The 19931-nt window shown below is 40.8% G+C and overlaps 1 protein-coding gene across 5 annotated transcripts in view; it reads right to left on the reverse strand.

Moving 5' to 3' along the window:
• Positions 1-19583, reverse strand: part of NEK4 (NIMA related kinase 4) — a 64845-nt gene extending 45262 nt beyond the window's left edge. For all 5 annotated transcript variants that reach the window (XR_010747214.1, XM_066351217.1, XM_066351214.1 and 2 more), the window contains exons 1-7: positions 19239-19583; positions 16472-16738; positions 15338-15535; positions 15043-15150; positions 11234-11388; positions 9403-9544; positions 5790-6188 (exon numbers count right to left, since the gene is read on the reverse strand). Coding sequence is in view for 4 of the 5 variants with exons in the window: in XM_066351217.1 (XP_066207314.1) it covers positions 5790-6188; positions 9403-9544; positions 11234-11388; positions 15043-15150; positions 15338-15535; positions 16472-16738; positions 19239-19331 (1362 nt within the window). In the remaining variant the exon portion in view is untranslated. The remainder of the gene's footprint in view (positions 1-5789; positions 6189-9402; positions 9545-11233; positions 11389-15042; positions 15151-15337; positions 15536-16471; positions 16739-19238) is intronic.
• Positions 19584-19931: the final 348 nt, after the last annotated feature.

Consider the following 19931-nt stretch of genomic DNA (forward strand, 5'->3'; position numbering starts at 1 on the left):
AATATAAATCTCGTTTTGAAGAAAAATTTCTTCCTTTAATTATAAAAAGAAAATTGTCAGACTTAGAGGAATCAAATCCGAACATAATAGAAAAGTTTATCAAAGAAGTGTAGAATTTTTATCAGACATGTTTTCAATATATCAAAGAATGGTCTGAAACAAACATCATGGGAAATAACAGTTTTCAATGGTGTTTTTTTACTTTATCACAAGTATATTGGACAGATATTGAATCTTTTTTTTTTTTTTTTTACAGGGACAGAGAGTCAGAGAGAGGGATAGACAGGACAGACAGACAGGAATAGAGAGAGATGAGAAGCATCAATCATCAGTTTTTCATTGCGAGACCTTAGTTGTTCATTGATTGCTTTCTCATATGTGCCTTGACCGTGGGCCTTCAGCAGACCGAGTAACCCCTTGCTCAAGCCAGTGACCTTAGGTCCAAGCTGGTGAGCTTTTGCTCAAACCAGATGAGCCCGTGCTCAAGCTGGCGACCTCGGGGTCTTGAACCTGGGTCCTTCACATCCCAGTCTGACGCTCTATCCACTGTGCCACCACCTCGTCAGGCCAGATATTGAATCTTGTCTTGAGTTTTTATCTAAAGGAATGCCAGACATCAAAATAGATGACAACTGTCTTTTTGAAGAAATTATAAGACTGAATGTATATTTAAATTCTGAAAAATTAATAGAATGGAAAAACGAACATGTCGAAATTGATAAAAGACGTGTGGAAATATTCAGCCATTTCAAAAATGAACATATTCCATGTGAAAACTTATTTATTCTTGTTCAATTTACATTGTTCTGCCCTGGAACTAATGCAGCAGTTGAAAGAGTTTTTTCAATTGCTAATGCTTTTTGGACAAGTGAGAAATCGAGATTGAATGTTGATACTCTAGCTGCAATACTTGCTGTAAAATTCAATATAAAGGATATTTCTTGTTCAGATATTCCCAATATATTGTTACAAGATGATACATTGACAAAAAATATTCATTCAATGGAATTATGTAAGCATAATTACAATATAAAATATTACAAATGTTTTTACTATGCATTCATCATATTATAGTATATTACTGTTGTAATGAATAAAATGTTTCTTTTATTTACGATATTGTTTTTCTTCAATTTATTTTTGTCCTTTTCATTGTAAAAAAGTTGGTCACCTTACCCCTTGCTCAAGCTGGTGAGCCCATGCTCAAGCCAGCAACTTTGGGGCTTCGAACCTGGTTCCTCCACGCCCCAGTCCAATGCTCTATCCACTGCGCCACTGCCTGGTCAGGCAGGACTCTTGTACACTGTATATATGAAAAATTTTTCTTTTAATAACCTAATTGTAGCTGCCCATGAAAAACCAATACAGATATTGATTGACTTACAACCTATGCAACTTATGACCATTCGACTTTACGACCACAATCACTAGCCACGACTGCTCTGCGCCTGGCAGCTCAAGCGTTGCCCAGCTGGGTATACAACAGTGCAGACCAGCTTCCGGCAGCACTACCATCTCTGTGTGCACCACTTCAATTGTTATCCCAGACTTGGTACAGCAATTTGTGTTTTGTGTCTTGGATATTTTTCATCAAACCCCTCCCAAGATGCCTACCAAGAGGAAACTGTCTTTGTCTACGCCTCAGCCTGCCAAGAAGGAAAGAAAGGCCATCTATCTCCACACAAAAATGAGTGCGGGCTCATCTGACTTGAGCATGGCTTCACCAGCTTGAGTGCAGGGGCACTGGCTTGAGCATGGGATCATAGACATGACCCCATGGTCACTGGTTTGAGCCCAAGGTCACTGGCTTGAGCAAGGGACCACTCGCTCTGCTGTAACCCCCTGGCCAAGGCACATATAAGAAAGCAATCAATGAACAAGTATGAAGGAGGAAAGAAAGTGAATGTGATCACACATGTTTATGAAAAAACCAACTCTGGTAACCCCAACTACTGCCTCAGATGACGACATCAACGATCCGTAGCCAAGCACCAGTGGCCAATAAAATGTTTCGTACATGTTTATATATTTTGATATGTTTTGCAATTGGGAAAATGTTTCCTATGGTGTTTTTTACACTTGTATTTTGTACTTTTGTATGCACTTGTATTTTGTAATTTTGTATGTTTTGCAAATATTAAACCAGTTGTACTGGTAATGCAGTGTTTTACTTAAACTTGACGAATGTAAAAATAAGAAACAAAATGGTGTAGAGATGATACAGATGGCATAAAATGAACAAAGAAAATTATGATATATAACAATGAAAGAAAATGATAAAATATGACTTAAAGATTTTTATAACATCATTTCACAGTACTATACATATAGCCTACTCAACTTATGACCAAATCGTGTTAGGACTGGTCTGTTGGAACCAATCATGGTTGTAAGTTGAGCACTAGCTGTACTGAAACACATACCATATTCTGCCATGTATAAGACGCATATTTTCCCAAAAACTTTGGGGTCTAAAAACTGGGTGCGTCTTATACAGTGGTTATAGATTTTTTTACTTGCATTTCCCACTTTTTCGCGCTTGTTTTTGCGCTCATTGTTGAAGACAGTGATTCGTCATTAGACACAGATGAGGACAAGCCAATAGTAGAAGACAGTTTTGACAGTGATGAGGAGTTATATGCATTTTATGATGAATAAAACTTGAGTTCAATAACTACATGTAATACATTTTTTTTCAAATTTCAGGCCCCAAAATTAAGGGGCATCTTATACATGGGGAAATACATGCGTCTTATACATGGGGAAATACAATATATAAAATGATGCTCGGCCCTGGCCTTAGCTCAGTGGTAGAGCGTCGGCCTGGCGTGCAGGAGTCCTGGGTTCAATTCCCAGCAAGGGCACACAGGAGAAGTGCCCATCTGCTTCTCCACCCCTCCCCCTCTCCTTCCTCTCTGTCTCTCTCTTCCCCTCCCGCAGCCAAGGCTCCAATGGAGCAAAGTTGGCCCAGGCGCTGAGGATGGCTCTGTGGCCTCTGCCTCAGGTGCTTGAATGGCTCTGGTTGCAGCAGAGCGACGCCCCAGATGGGCAGAGCATTGCCCCCTGGTGGGCATGCCTGGTGGATCCCGGTCGGGCGCATGAGGGAGTCTGTCTGACTGCCTCCCCGTTTCTGGCTTCAGAAAAATACAAAAAAAAAAAATGATGCTCATCTTCACTAGCTATTAGAGGAATGCAAATCAAAACCACAATGAGATACCACCTCATACCTGTTAGGTTGTCTGTTATCAACAAGACAGGCAATAACAAGTGTTAGAAAGGTTGTAGAGAAAAGGAACCCTCATTCAGTACTGGTGGAATTGTAAACTGGTCCAACTATTGTGGAGGAAAGTATGGTGGTTCTCAAAAAATTAAGACTAGAACTGCCATATGACCCAGCAATCCCTCTACCTGGGTATCTACCCAAAAAGCTCAAAAACACTCATATGTATAGACACATGCACTCCCATGTTCATAGCAGCATTATTTATGGTAGCCAAGACATGGAAACAACCTAAGAGTCCCCTGATAGAGGATTAGATAAAGAAAATGTGGTACATATATACAATGGAAAACTACTCAGCCATGCAAATCAAAACCACAATAATATACCATTGACACCCAGTAGGCTAGCTAGAATAAAAAAAACCCAAAAGATAGTCTGACCTGTGGTGGCAGAGTGGATAAAATGCTGACCTGGAATGCTGAGGTTGCTGGTTCGAAACCCCAGGCTTGCCCAGGCAAGACACATCCTAGAAGCAACTGCTTCCCATTTCTCACCCCCTTCTCTCTCTCTGTCTAAAATCAATAAATTAAAAAAACCTTAAAAGAAAAGATAACAAATGTTGGTGAAAATGTGGGGAAATTGCAATACTCATGTTGCTGGTGGGAAATAAAACGATATAATTACTTTGGAAAAGAGTTTGCAATTCCTCAAAGAATTGAATATAGATTTACCATATGACCCCACAGCCCATATACCCAAGAGAAATGAAAATATGTCCACACTAAAATTTGTACAAGAATGTTCACATCAGCACTATCCATAGTAGTCAAAAAGTGTAAACAACCCAAATGTTTATCAATTGAAAAATGGGTAAAATAAAATATGGGAGATATAGTACATACAGTACATACAATTTGGCAATAAAGGAATGAAATATTGGTATATACTACAACATGCATAAACCTTGAAAACATTATGCTAAGTAAAAGAAGCCAGACACAAAAGGCCCTATATTGTATAATTCTTCTATTTATATGAAATGCTTAGAACAGGCAAATCCATATAGACAATAGGGGATGTGGGCCAGGAGCAAGGAGCAATGGAGAGTGGCAATTATTACTGGGTATGTGGTTTCTTTTGGAGGTGATAAAAAAGTTCTGTAATTAGACAGTAGTGATGCCTGCAGAACTTTATGAATATTATAATAACTACTGAATTGGTACTTTAAATTCTTTTTTAAAAAGAGCCCAACCTGTGGTGGTGCAGTGGATAAAGCATTGACCTGGAACAGAGAGGTCACCTGTCCAAAACCTTGGGCTTCCCTGATCAAGGCACATAAAAGAAGCAACCACTATGAAGTCCTTCCCCTCTTCTTTCTCTCTTCTCTCTTTAAAAATCAATAAAAATTTAAAAAAAAATTTTTAAAAGAGGGAAAAGGAAAAGAAGTGAACTTGAATTTGACAGCCAAGCAAAACAAGCAGAACACAAGGACACATATAATTTTACCTATAAAGCATTAAAGATTTCAGTGTCCAAAGTTTAAGACTATATTTTGGTTTCAACCCAATGACCTTAAATGACAAGGGCATTATACTTGCACTTTTCCATAAAAGCAAAACTTTTTTTTCTTTCTTTAAAAAAAAATTTTTTTTTAATGATCTTAGAGAGAGGAGAGAGAGAAAGGTAAGAGGTTGGGGGGAAGGAACGGGAAGCATCAACTTTTGGCTGTTTCTCACATATGCCCTGACCGAACAAGCCCAGGGTTTTGAACCTAAGACCTTAGCATTACAGATTGACACTTTATCCACTGCGCCACCACAGGTCAGGCAAAACAACCACAAAACTTTATTAAAGACATTTAAATATAAATGTATGAGTTTTAAGGTTTATATATATGATGTTAAATAAAATATATATAACGTATTAAATTCAAATATATAGCATAGATTATAAAATAGCATCAATATACCTATTAAACCCATTTTTGAAATATCTTACACATAAAAAAGTAAAATTAATCAAATGTTCTAGTTTTCTCTCTAATCCTCAGCTATTATCATGCTTCATCTAATTTAGGTTTTTTCCTAAGTTGAAATAGAAGATAACCATTAAATTTACTCAGCATAGTCTCTCAGTACCAAAATCCTTCTGTTACTTTTCTCATTTTTCTTCTTCCTTCCCCTTTGGTTCCAAAACATTAAAAAAAAAAGTTATTCCTTGAGAAATCAGATGAATCCACTAACTTTTCAAAAGCAAGAAGAAATGTGATATTATCTAATTGATGGAACTACCCATCCAGTTGGAGGACTAAGGAAGAGTGATAGAGAAATAGAAAAAAGCATACAAATAGCATGCTTCCACCAAACACTTTATGCCAGGGCACCAAAGGGATCTAAGAATCCCTCAGGTCTCAGCCTTTGTTTTCTGTAATGTTTAAACTAGTACACTAAATAGCTTATTTTCCTAAAATGACAACTAGAATACAACCAAACAACACAACCCATACCTTTGTAACCACACTTTTCAGGCTTCTCTTTGAAACCAACACCTCATGCATATCACTCACCTGGTCCTTTGGCTTTTGGTCTTTGTTTAGGGGCTGTGGAGGCTTAACTGGGTCATTTATTTCCCCAGTGACATCATCAGAGGACCATGTAGGAATTAGGTTTCCAGGTTGAGGGCTGGACTTAGTGTTATCCTGCAGCCTCTTCTTCACTTGAGAAATACTGCATTTACTTTCTAGCTCACTAGAGGCATCAAAGTGTCTTGACCAATTCTCTTGAACTAACCCGTTGTTCAAGTCCCTTTCAGCAGGTAAGAGGTCAATGTTCACTCTACTGATTGTAGCTAGTGATTCTGTGGTACTGATCATGTCTGGTTTACAGGTGTGGACTTTCAGACTTGCAGGTGTCTTCAAGGGGCCAACGACTATGTGTTTCTCCTGGGATAAACCTTTGTCTTCACCCTGAGTAAAATGATTCCAAGTTATTACAGCACTCCTTGCACCCTATAAAAAAAATTAACTCACCTGGTCTGTGGTGATGCAGTGGATAAACCATCAACTTGAAATGCTGAGGTCACTAGTTTGAAACCCTGGACTTGCTTGGTCAAGGCACATACAATAAGCAATCACTAAACTAAATTGAAGCAACTGTGAGTTCTACCTCCCTTCTCTCTCTCCTTTCTCTGTAAAATCAATAAGTACAATATATTTCTTTAAATGAGAGGAGGATAGTGAGACAGACTCCAGCATGTGTCCCACCCAGGATCCTGTTGGCAACTCCTGTCTGGGCTGATGCTCAAATCAACCAAGCTATCCTCAGTGCCTGGAGCTGACACTTGAACCAATCAAGCCACTGGTATGAGGGAGAGAGAGGGGACAGAAGCAAATGGTCACTTCTCATTTGTGCCCTGACCGGGAATCAAACCTGAGACATCTGCACACTGGAATAAAGCTCTATCTACTTAGCCAACCAGCCAGGGTAATAAATAAAATCTTTATTTTATTTTTTTAAGATTTTTAAAAATTTATTCATTTTAGAGAGGGGAGAGGGAGAGAGAGAGAGAAGGCAGGGAGGAACAGGAAGCATCAACTCCCATATATGCCTTAACCAGGCAATCCCAGGGTTTCAAACCGGTGACCTCATTGTTCCAGGTCGACACTTAATCCTCTGTGCCACCCACAGGTCAGGCCAAAAATCTTTTAAAAAATTAACTCAAAATGCAACATCAGGTTCCTCAGAAAGTTACACAGAGAATTACCATATGACTCGGCAACCCCACTCCTAAAAGACTGAAAGTAGAGACTCAAACAGGTATTTTTGCACAAATGTTTATAGTAGCATTATTCACAATGACCAAATGGTGGAAAGGACCTAAATGTCTATTAGCAATGAATGGATAAACAAAGTGTAGTATACATACAATATAACATTCAAAAGCCTTAGAAAAGAAGGCAGTCATTTTTGTTAATTTAGAAATTAAATTTGGCCCTGGCCAAATTTGCTCAGTGGATAGAGTGACAGCCTGGTGTATGGATGTACCGGGTTTGATTTCCAGTCAGGGTACACAGAAGTGACCATTTGCTTTTCTCCCCCTCTCACTCCCCTTTCTCTCTCTTTTCCCCTCCCACTGTCAGTGGTTCTATTGGTTCAAGTATCAGCCCCAGACAGGAGTTGACGGTCAGGTCGTATGCAGGATTCTGTCTCACTATCTCCCCTCCTTTCACTCAAAAAAAAAGAGAGAGAGAGAGAGAGAGAGAGAGAGAGAGAGAGAATGAAAAGGTAGTCTACAGAATGGAAGGAAATATTCACAGATCATTAAGGATTTAGTATCCAGAATACAGAAAAAACTCTTAAGAACTCAATAACAAAAAAAAAAATTTTAAACAATTAAAAAATGGACAAATAACTTAGTAAACATTTCTCCAAAGAATGCATATAAAGTTCAACAAGCTTGTGAAAAGATGCTATGTCATTAGTCATCAGGCAACTGCAAATCAAAACTATGAGATACTGCTTCATATCCGGTAGGATGGCTGAATCAGAAAAAAAAAAAGAGTTGGCAAGGCTATGGAAAAATTGGAACTCTAGTGGGTTGATGATAGGAATATAAAATTATGTAACTAAAATGGGAAAAAAGTTAAAGATAGAATTAGGATATGACCAGCATTTCCAGTCCTAGGTATATACCCAAAAGAATTGAAAACAGGTACTCGAACAAATAGTTGTACACAAATGCTCACAGAAATAGCCAAAAGGTGAAAACCACCCAGTATCCACCAATGAATGGAAAAGCAATTGTAGTATACACATACAATGGGATGTTATTCAGACATCAAAACAAATAAAGTGCCTGACCAGGCGGTGGCGCAGTGGAGGGAGCGTCGAACTGGGATGCAGAGGACCCAGGTTCGAGACCCCGAGGTCGCCGGCTTGAGCACGGGCTCATCTGGTTTGAGCAAAAGCCCACCAGCTTGAACCCAAGGTCGCTGGCTCCAACAGGGGTCTACTCAGTCTGCTGGGGGCCCGCGGTCAATGCACATATGAGAAAGCAGTTGATGAACAACTAAGGTGTTGCAATGCGCAATGAAAAACTAATGGTTGATGTTTCTCATCACTCCGTTCCTGTCTGTCTGTCCCTGTCTATCCCTCTCTCTGACTCACTCTCTGTCTCTGTAAAAAAAAAAATAAATAAATAAAAAATATATATATATGTATGTATATATATATATATATAAAAAAAACAACGAATAAAGTATTGCTACATGCTATGTGGATGAACCTCAAAACCATTATCCTAAGTGAAAGAAGCCAAGACACAAAAGGTCACATATTGTATGATTCCATTTATATGAAGTATCTAGAACAGGCAAATCCATAAGAGACAGAAAACATGTTGGTGGTGGTTTTCAGTGACTGGATAGGAATGAGGATAACTAGTTAATGGGTATGGGGTTTCCTTTTGGGGTGATGTGAAAATGTTTTGGAACTAGATAAAAGTGATGGTTGCACACATTGTGAATGTCCCGAATGCACTTAATTGTTCACTTTAAAATGGTTAACTTTGTTATATAAATTTCACCTCAATAAAAAATATTCTTAGTCTGACTGGTTGATGGTGCAGTAGATAGAGCATTAACCTGGGATGCTGAGGTCCCAGGTTCGAAACCCCAAGATCACCAGCTTGAGTGACAGCTCACCAGCTTGAGCACGGAGTCGACAGCTTGAGTGTGGGATCGTTGACATAATCCCATAGTCACTGGCTTGAACCCAGAGGTCACTGACTTGAAACCCAAGGTCGCTGGCTTGAGCAAGGGTTCAGTGGCTCAGCTTGAGTCCCCCAGTCAAGGTGTGTATGAGAAGCAATCAATGAACAACTTAAGTAACGGAACTACGAGTTGATACTCCTCATCTCTCTGCCTTCCTGCCTCTCTTTAAAAAAAAATTCTTAGAATGAAGTTATTACAGCACTGACTTCATGAACAGTTTGACAGCACACTTTGGATAAAGTGGGCTAAATGAAATCATCTTCACCAGCATTCTTTCTCTACAGTACAAAATCAATTAATTACACAGCAGAATCTCCAGTAAAGTCTAATTTTACATAAAATAACTTACTTAGATAACCTGTCGTTTTAATACAGTCTCTAACACACGTACCCTTTAAAAGAAACATACCGTTACACACGTCTTGGAGCCACTGGAAGAGTGCGGCCGGAGGGGAACTACTTCAAGATTTGATTCTGCCTTTCCAGAAACCATTGAAGAAGCAGGCCTGGATTTAGAGTCACCATTTTTAATATTATTTTTGAAGGTTTTTCTTTATTAAGAAGAAAAGGAAAAGTTATTATCAATATAATGAAAATGAAAGGTATGTGTGTATGTACTACATTCCCTTACAGAACCACTTCATTTATAGAGAATATTCTTCTGAAAACCAGGGATAGTTTACAAAATACTTGAACAGTGCTCTTCAAAAACAATCCAGGTCATGAAAAACAAAGTAAAAACTGTCCCAGACCTGCCCTGGCCGGTTGGTTCAGTGGTAGAGCATTGGCCTGGCATGTGGAAGTCCTGGGTTCGATTCCCAGCCAGGACACACAAGAGAAGCACCCATCTGCTTCACCACCCTTCCCCCTCTCCTTTCTCTCTATCTCTCTTTTCCCCTCCTGCAGCCAAGGCTCCATTGGAGCAAAGTTGGCCCAGGTGCTCATGATGGCTCCATGACCCCCACCTCAGGTGCTAGAATGGCTCCGTTGCAATGGGGCAACTCCCCAGATGGGCAGAGCATCACCCCCTAGTGGGCATGCCGGGTGGATCCTAGTCAGGTGCATGCAAGAGTCTGTCTCTCTGCTTCCCCATTTCTGACTTCAGAAAAATAAAAAAACAAAAACAAAAAAACCTGTCCCACACCCAACCTGACTAAGAAGATATGAGGTCTAAATGTAATATAATATCCTAGACTGGATCCTGGAACAGAAAAAGGACATTAGCGGGAAAACTGAATTAAGTCTGGAGCTTAGTCAACAGTAGGGTACAGATGATAGGTTCTTAGTACTAACAGATGTTCCATGGTAACGGGTAGGAGAAACTGGGTGGTGGCTACACAGAAAGTCTCTGTACTATTTCTGCAACATTTTTATAAATACAAAATTATTCCAAAATAAAAAAAATCTCTGAGAAATTACCTCATGCACAGAAGTACCAGAGTAATTTCACCTTCAAGTTTCACATGTTTATACTACCACCACAGCTGCTTTGCCAAGTTTGAGACTAACAATGATTGGCATACTCAGCCTTGACTTGTAGAATAAATGTACATATAATATCCCAACTGTTTTGGTGTGCTGTTCCTACAACTGAGTTAAAGCTCTAGAAAATTCAAAGGGAACATGAAGACCAGCACTGTGGATGGAAGGCCAAAAGTTCTGTTTAGTGGGAAATTAGAAGCAATATAAACAAAAAGATGGTCCTTTATCCCATGGGGCCTTGTTAGCATTGCCTCCCAAATTGAACATGTCACAAGGCAGAGACTGTGAAGACTTTGTCCAGACCTAAATCTTAGATTCTGGAATAGCTGTTTAGTGAAGGTAGGACCTACAAGTCAAAGTAAGAAATTCTTTTTCTCTTGAGAAGTTATGAGTGAAGATAGAAACTGATGGAGGTCTCAGAAATCTGAGTACTATATTTAAGATGTGACTATTATTTTACAGAGTAAATAATGTAATAGGTTTCTTAGATAATCTCTTATTTTAATATGGTTTCTAAAACACATGTCTTTTTAAAAGAATCATACTCAATGTGACTTGAAACCCTCTGAAGAATGTTAAATGGTTCTCTCAATTTCTGATTTTAGCAATTAAGCAAATCTCAATGCATGTTCTAATCATGCAATTTCACTTTATGTTTAAAAGAAACTCACCATAAGTTCTTGCACATTAAAATTATAGAGGCCACCCTCTTTTATTCCACCTATAGAGCCCAGCTATTTGCAAGGGAAGTATCTTACGCCTTTGTGGCTTCCAAAAAGAAGGAGATTTGGCGCTTTACATAAGGCTGCCTCAGGATGCTTCTCACAGAGGGTCGTTCTTCAGGCTTTTTGCTCAGCATTGTTCTTATCAGTTCTGCCAGTTCTGGACTATAAGCTTTTGGCATTGGTGGCAGCTACAAAGAGAAATAATACTGCAATTATGACTAATGGTCTTGGAAGCAAAGTAGATGAAGGTAAAATTTTCCACATTTATTTAAAGTCATCCACATGAGGATAAAATAACCAGTTTATTAGTCTACTGGAAGCATACTGATATCCTGGTTGTAACAGCAAGCTGTAAGATTATAAAAGTATATCCTTCAAACTAGCAGTCCCATTTGAGGACTCCTTCCTTCAGAAATAAGGGCATGAGACTTCTGATCAAGATGCCAGCATAATTGCCTCCTCCCACAACCATATCAAAATTACAACTAAACTACAAGATAAGCGTCATTCAGAACTGCCTGAAGCCTAGCTGAACGGAAGTCCTACAACTAGGGAATTAAAGAAGTAGCCACATCGAGACTGGTAGGAGTGGAGATGTGGACAGGGTGGTCTCCTACCCATACGTGGCAGATCAAAATTGAGAGGGATATCTCAGCTGCAGAGGTCCCCCCTGAGGAGCAAGGGGCCCAGCACCACACCAGGCCCCCTATCCCAGGGTTCCAGTGCCAGGAAGAGAAGTCCCCATAACTTCTGGCTGTAAAAACCAGCAGGGATTGGCACTAGCTGGTTAACTCAGTCAGTTAGAGCATCATTCCAAGACACCGGGGTTACAGGTTCGATCCCTAGTCAGGGCACATACAGGAAGTGACCAATGAGTATACAACTAAGTCACAACTAAGTGGAACAACAAATGGATGCTTCTCTCTCTCTCTCCTTCTCTCCCTCCCCATTCATTTGTCTCTCTAGAAGCAATCAATTAAAAAAAAAGTAGCAGAGATTGAGGCTGAGGGAAACAGAGAGCTGCAGAACTCTCAGGCAGTTCCTCTTTTTTTATTTTAATAAAAATTTTTATTGATTGATTTTAGAGAGACAGAGAGTGGAAGGGAAAGAGAGAAATAGTGAGAAGCATTTATTTGTTGTTCCATTTGTTTGTACATTCAGTGGTTGCTTCTCGTGTGTGCCCTGACCAGGAATCAAACCTGAAACCTTGGAGTTTCAGGACAAAATGTGCTAACCTAACCAGCCAGGGCCCAGGCAGACCACACATGGACTTATTCAGACTCACTCCCTCTGAGCTCTAGCAGTAATGTGTTAACTTGAAAAGTACCAAGGACATATGGGGTGGAATTAAATTGTCCACCACCAGGACAAGAGCTGGGGAGCAACTTTCTCCCAGAAAAAAGTGCTGACAGGGGCCATTGTTCCTTTTCTGAGCCCTCCTCCCACACAGCCAGCAAGCGGGCACCATCCCTGAGACTTCATCACCCTGGCTCACATTGTTTGCCCAGCCCTGGAGATTCCCTGAGGCACCACCCCATCCAAATTTTGGGCCCACACAAGCTATTTCTAGTGGCTTTTCTACACAAATGGCCTGTCTTGGCTCATGCTTCAAACTTTCCTAAAATCACTCAAACAAACAGCAGCTGGCTCAGTGAGCCCTGTAGCTCTTGCTAAGTGGCTCCAGTGGCAGCACTAGCATCGGCCAGCCTTGGTTCACAGCTTGTCCTTGCCTGGGCACCTCCAAACCCAGCACAAGTAGCAGTCATCTGAAGATTGCTTAGAGTTCATGCTGGGTGGCCCCGAGTAGAACACAGGCAGCAGCTGAACTTGGTCTGCACCTCCCAGAAGGCCCCAGAGCCAGCATACCCAGTGGACAGCTTCTGACCATGTTGAAGCACTGCCATCCAACCAACTCCAAAAGAAACCCACTCAAAGGGGTGGATTCAGTGGGCACCAGGGCCGTCTGAAGCTAAGTTCTGCTCTGTGGGGTGGACCCCCGCACAGCTGATCCTGCACTGTGGTCAGAGGTCAGTGGCGACAGCCAGTCCTTGCAACTGATTGTGCTGGGGTAAATCCCTCCCATTGACTTGCCAACAGTAATCAAGGCTCAACTGCAATAGGAAGGTGTACGCAGCCCACATGGAGGAATGTACCTCAAGTGAGTAATCAAGAAGGCGGTGCTACTAGACCCTATAGAACACCTACTACATTAGGCCACTCTACAAAGCCTGGGAGATGTAGTAGTTCTACATAATACGTAGAAACAAACACAGGGAGGCTGCCAAAATGAGAAGACAAAGAAATATGCCCCTGAGAAAAAAACAGAACAAAACTCCAGGAAAACAACTAAATAAAATAGAGATAGGCAATTTACTAGATGTAGAATTCAAAACACTGGTTATAAAGATGCTCAATGTGTTTAGTGAGAACTTCAACAGCATAAAAAAGACAGTCAGAAATGAAGAATACACGGCCCTGGCTAAGCAGGTCAGTGAAGAAGGTGCCATCCCAGTGTGCAGATGTTGAGGGTTCGACACCCCCTTCAGGGCATATATGAGAAGCCATCAATGAGTACACAACTAAATGAAACAACTAAGTGAAAGAATAAGTCGAAGTTTCTCTTTCTCTCCCTTCCTTTCTCTCTCTTTCTCAAATCAATGGAAAAATAAAAGAAGCAATCAGAAATGAAAGAGACACTAACTGAAATGAAGAATAATTTACAGGGAATCAACAGTAGAGCAGATGAAGCCAAGAATCAAATCAGCAATTTGGAATATAAAGAAACAAAAAACACCCAATCAGAACAGCAAAAAGAATAATAATAACAAAAAAAACCATAGTGTCAAGAGCCTCTGGGACAACTTCAAGCATACCAACATTTGTATCATGGGGGTGACAGGGATTAAAATGAATAGAAGGGAATTTCACTTTTTTAAATTATTTATTTATTTATTTTACTTTATGTTTCTTTCTAATGAATTGACCATTACATTCCTTAAGTTATGAAATGGCCAACAGACCATATCTTTTTATTTTTTTAATTTTTCCATTGATTTGAGAGAGAGAGAAAGAGAAAGGAAGGGAAAGAGAAAGAGAAACATCAACTCGTTGTTCCACTTTATTTACTTGTGTAGTTATTGGTTGCTTCTTATATGTGAACTGATAGGGGATCAATCCTGCAACCTCAGCGTACCAAGATGATGTTCTATCCACTGAAACCACCAGGCTAGGGCCTCATTCTTTCCTTGTTTGAGTCTTTAAGTAGTAGAATTATGGGCAAATATTACTTTTTTTGTATTTTTCAAATTAAAATATTAAATGAGTCTTGGTGTAGTAATAAAATCAGTAGGTGATTTATGGCCTTAAACTTGTTGGTGTGTGGATGCCTGACACTACATAGGGCGACTGATCTCATGCAACTAACATATAAAGTTGGCCATTCTGGCATTTATACCATACACAATGCTTTTTGCAATTACTAACTGGCTGCTAATAATTGTGAAAAGGAACAAGTTCAAACAGAGAGGGCTCAATTTAACCATAAGTTGCTTGGGAGAAACAACCAATAGTCTCTCAGGGCACCGGCATGTCCTGTGGCTAAAGATACTGGTTTTCAAAAGGCCAATTTCTTGAAACCATTAAGCCACCTTTACAAATTAATATTAAGAAATGATTGATTCTTTCTGCTCCAGTTCAACCTTCCTTACAGAAGGGACCCACCATTCTTAATTATCTTCCCAACATCAATGATTACTCACTTCTGCCAGTAGCTAATTATAAAGCTGCATTAAATAAACCTTGCTCCAAATAATAAAAACCCTTAGTTACAGAATATTCTTTACCTTTCCTTCAATAATCCGATAAACTAAAGAATTCATGTCTTTTGCATTGAAAGCATGTTTCAAGGTGGCCATTTCATAAGCACAGCATCCCAGAGACCAAACATCAGACTAGAAAAGAAAAATAGTAAATGGTTATATATCAGAATGCTTTAACATTTTTTCTCTTAAAAAAGAAATGGCATTTTCCTTAAACCAATTCACAGAGAATTCTTAGACATAACTATTCTGATGAGCTTTGAAATTATGAATGCTGCCTTAGAGACCAGCTGAGCTGGCATACACAGCCCAAGCCTACCTTATAGTTGTAGGGTTTGTTCGAGAACAATTCAGGGCTCATGTAGTAGGGTGTGCCAATGAGGGTGCTAGCCATGTCACAGTGGTTCTCTAACACTCGGGCTATTCCTAGGTCACCCACTTTGATGATATTAGTTCTTGTTAGGAAGACATTTTGAGTTTTCAGATCTCGATGAAGGATGTGTTTTTCATGTAAATACTGAAAAGAGAAATAAAATTTCATTAAATATAAGTACTTATCTACCTTTTTACTCATGACTTCTTATGTACCATCAATTAATTGCACGAGTTAAAGAGCTTAGTTACCTAGATATCAAAACACTATTGTTTTATAGTTTCTAAATAAAAAGTCTAATTTACAACTTTCTAAAGTAAAAAAATTAAATTCCATGCATTAATTTGTCCAGTATACTTCACAATTGTTCATTAACCATTATACCATTTAGAATTATATGGATCCAATTAAAAAAACATGCTTACAAACTCCTACCGAAGGTAGAAAAAACAACTTATATAAAAGTCAGATGCACATTCCTCTCAGTTTCATAAAATACTCAGTTTAATAGTATTTTCAAACATAACAAGTTCATTTTTACTCAGAGAAAGTATCCTAGAATTTAAACTACAAAGGTGATTAATTCTGGACAATTTAGCCCAGTTCCAGAGTATTTCATAAACAATCTCATTCTTGAATATGTGTATATTAAATCACAAACAAGTTTTGCATTTCCACTCACTGTGCCACGGGGTTAAAACCCAAATCCCTACAGTTTAAGCATATTAATTAGCCCAATAACTTTTCAGTATGACACAGATGACCAGCTGATAACAAACATGGTCATTCTCTTCTCTCTGTTGACTCCGGGCCCTTAAAATGGTCTTTGGTGTAAATATTAAGTAAATAGAAAATTGGCTTCCCCTCCAATTAGACATGAAATCTATACCTATTTCAATATGGGTATCACTCATCCAGTAACATTACAATGCTAGAACATGAGCAACTGAGTCCACTTCACAACTGGATTTAAAAAAAATACATTTTTTACATACACATTTGGGAAAGAATTTCCCCAAAATCCACCTGCCACCCCCTCCACCCCCCTGGAGCAAGTAGGATGCCAAGTCTGGAAAGTACCTGCAGAGCCATGGCGATCTGAACAAACCACTCTACCACTTGACTTTCAGGCAGAAGCTGCCCCTTCTGCTCCTTCAGCTTTCGGTACAGATCACCTCCTTCACAGAAGCCCATGACAATGTACAGCAGACCGTCCCCTCCCTCCCACGACTCCTTGTAGGTGACAATATTGGGGTGCTTCAGCTGAGACAAGAGCTGGGCTTCCTGTTCAGCAGCTCGCCGCTCTTGGCTGGAGGCATTTCGGAGGTTCAGTTTTTTGATGACATACTACAAAGAAAACATGTTTTTGCAATGCACAAATAAACATACAGTTTTAAAGGTTCAGAAGTATTTAGGGTTCTCCTGAGGGTCCTCAAAACTAATCTTCTGGAACCTGTCCAATAATCTAATCATTTTATTATTCACAAAAAGCAGTTGCTATCACCAATAGTACTTTTTACAGTTTAGATTTATAGCTGGGTGGGGGTGGGGGGGTCACAAAAAAATTCTTGCAGAAAGAATGGATCCATGGTTGCATTAAATATTCAAAGGAGTCCACAGTCCAATAAGTTTAACTATCACTGACCCTCAACATACAAAATTATTCCCACTTTTAAAAAAGTCAATATTCTCTCACATCTAATACTCTGCTCTCAATCAAAGGACCAGATAATTACTTAACAAACACATAATTAAATGTGCTTCATAAAATGTGAACTATTGCTCAAATGTGAGGTGCTATTATTACAGCTTGAACCCCATCTTCACTCAAAAAGAACCAATGACCCCTCCCCCTCCCACACACACCTTTGCCTACTGAATAAATCTATTATGCCTAAAAAAATATAATTCTTATGCCTGAGCTTTTGTTCCAGGCAGAGTGACTAGCACCTGACAATGCAGAATAGATGAGAGCTTTATACTTAGGAGGGTATCTCTAAGCTGGTCCAGGGTAGTCTCATTGTGTTGGTGTAATTATTAATGGTACCTCTGTTCAGTTTCAAACTGGTTCCAATTTGTACAATGCATTATATGATCACCCTATTTATAAACCACATTAAAGAACTGGCTCCTTATCTGAGGTTGGTATAAAACGCTTTAACCAAAGGAGTGACATTAGATGTTTTATAACGATTGTTTGGACTGCGTTGGAAGTGATGGATTGGAGAAGAGCAAGTCATATAGCAGGGAAGGCCAGTCGGAGACCATGGCAAGAAGAGTTTACCTAGATCAGTGGTAGTCAACCTGGTCCCTACTGCCCACTAGTAGGCGTTCCAGCTTTCATGGTGGGCGGTAGCGGAGCAACCAAAGTATAAATAAAAAGATAGATTTAACTATAATAAGTTGTTTTATAAAGATTTATTCTGCCAAACTTAGTGAAAATCTGACATAAAGTACTTGGTAAGTAATTCTTTTTTTTTTTTTTTTTTTTTATTAAAGATTTTTATTCATTATAGAGAGGAGAGATAGATAGATAGATAGAGAGAGAGAGAGAGAGAGAGAAGTGGGGGGGGGGGGAGCAGGAAGCATCAACTCCCATATGTGCCTTGACCAGGTAAGCCCAGGGTTTTGAACCGGCAACCTCAGCGTTTCCAGGTTGACGCTTTATCCAATGCGCCACCACAGGTCAGGTCAGGCCAGGTAAGTAATTCTTATTATATGCTTTAACTTGCTGTAACTCTGCTTTATCAATTTTATAAAGTAAAGTTACTTCCCTACTTTATAAATCACCATTACTGTGGAACCGATGGGCAGTTAGAAAATTTTACTACTAACAGAGATACAAAAGTGGGCAGTAGGTATAAAAAGGTTGACTATCCCTGCTATAGATAATGATGTCCTGGATTAGGGTGGTACCCATGGAGATGGAGAAGAGCCTGCTGGCTCAATGGACAGAAGAATGGGGGTGAGGGTAAGAGGGACATCAAGAATGACTCCCAGGTGTCCAACAGTGGGCAACTGGCTGGTTGGTGGAACTAGTCATCAGGGATCACAAGAAAAGGTTTGGCAGGAAGGTGATGAGTCGAGTTGTTAGGCAGGATAGACAATTACCAGGACAGGAAAAAGGGAGAGGTGAAAAAGGGGGGTGGGAGAATCTCACCCACTAAAGGAGGGAGTCAGCAAGGTTTTAAAGTTTGCTAAAACAAAATCACCAGATATCCAAACAGCCTTGAAACACTATTTGCTAGTCTCAACAACAAGGAAGGGGGGCCTTGAAACCCTATCCCTTAGACCTGATAACATGGAGGAAACAATGCCCTGAAGCTAAGAGCATGTAACTCCAAAGACCCCAACTGGCAGTGCACTCAGGCTGAGTTGCCTGCTAGTGCCTTGTGCCAAGTGCGAATAGCTTTAATAAACTGCTTGCTTTACTTCAGCGCTGCACAGTGTCTCTCACCTGAATTCATGCTCCGAGCATGGCAAGAACTGAGGAGGGAGAGGCTCCCCTTGGACTTGGGCTTTCTCCAGTGACATCTCGAGATAAGATGCACGGGGCTGTAACTGTGTTAAGGGCCTGGGAATGCATGATCTCGCGAAATTGTTGAACAGGAGAAAAAGTGTGTAGCTCAAACACACCAATTAATAGTACAAAGAAAAACTACAAGGGTGTTCCTTCGGAGTGCGTACTACAGAAAGACATGGCCTCATCTTGGTCTGGTACACCAGCCCTGAGGACGTGCCATCGGAGGTGTGTCTCCTTCAGACCACCCTGGGCCCTAATCTTGGGAGAGCGCCCTCAGCGACCCCTGCATGCCCCGCCCCCTAATGAACCCCCAATTCCGCCGACCTGCTTGCCCTCCCGTCGGTGCCTCACGAGCGTCACCTCCCCGTAGCTGCCTCTCCCCACGGCCTGCAGGTAGCAGTAGGCGGCCAGGGGCATGTTCCTGGCGCGGGCAACAGTCGGGGTGCGGCGGCAGAAAGCAGGACAGTGAGCCACAGCGAGAGGCCCAACTCATGCCCGAGAAGCTGCGGTGCCCCGGCTGCAGAGACCGCCGGCCGGCCTGCGCGAAGGCCGGACTCACGGCGACGCTGCTGCCATAGCGATCCCAGCCGGCGCCGCTCCGCGCATGCTCCGGTGGGCCGGCAGGCTCACCAGAGCCCAGGCACCAGGCAGGCCGAGCGGTTCCGCGGTCTCGGGAGGACTCGCCATAGAGCCGAGGCGCCAGGCGGCCAGAGCGGTTCCGCCCAGTCATGCGCGCACTCCCGGCCTCGGCTCCACTCTGTGGAACTTCCGGGTCCGGGCAACAATAGTCATGGAAGCTTCCCTTTATTGAGCACTTGTTCCAAGTGCTTTGCAAGTATTGGTCATTCATTTTACAAATATCTGTTGGCTGCCTACCATGTGCCAGGCGGACAAACTCCCTTCCCTCCTGGTGCTTACTTTCTAATGGGGATTGGTGGTGGCGGCGGGCCCACTAGTGGGCGGTCCAGCTTTCATGGTGGGCCAATCGCAGCGCTGTTTGGTTGACCAGCACTGCAA

The sequence above is a fragment of the Saccopteryx leptura genome, chromosome 10, assembly GCF_036850995.1.
Source record: "Saccopteryx leptura isolate mSacLep1 chromosome 10, mSacLep1_pri_phased_curated, whole genome shotgun sequence".
NCBI classification, from domain to species: domain Eukaryota; kingdom Metazoa; phylum Chordata; class Mammalia; order Chiroptera; family Emballonuridae; genus Saccopteryx; species Saccopteryx leptura.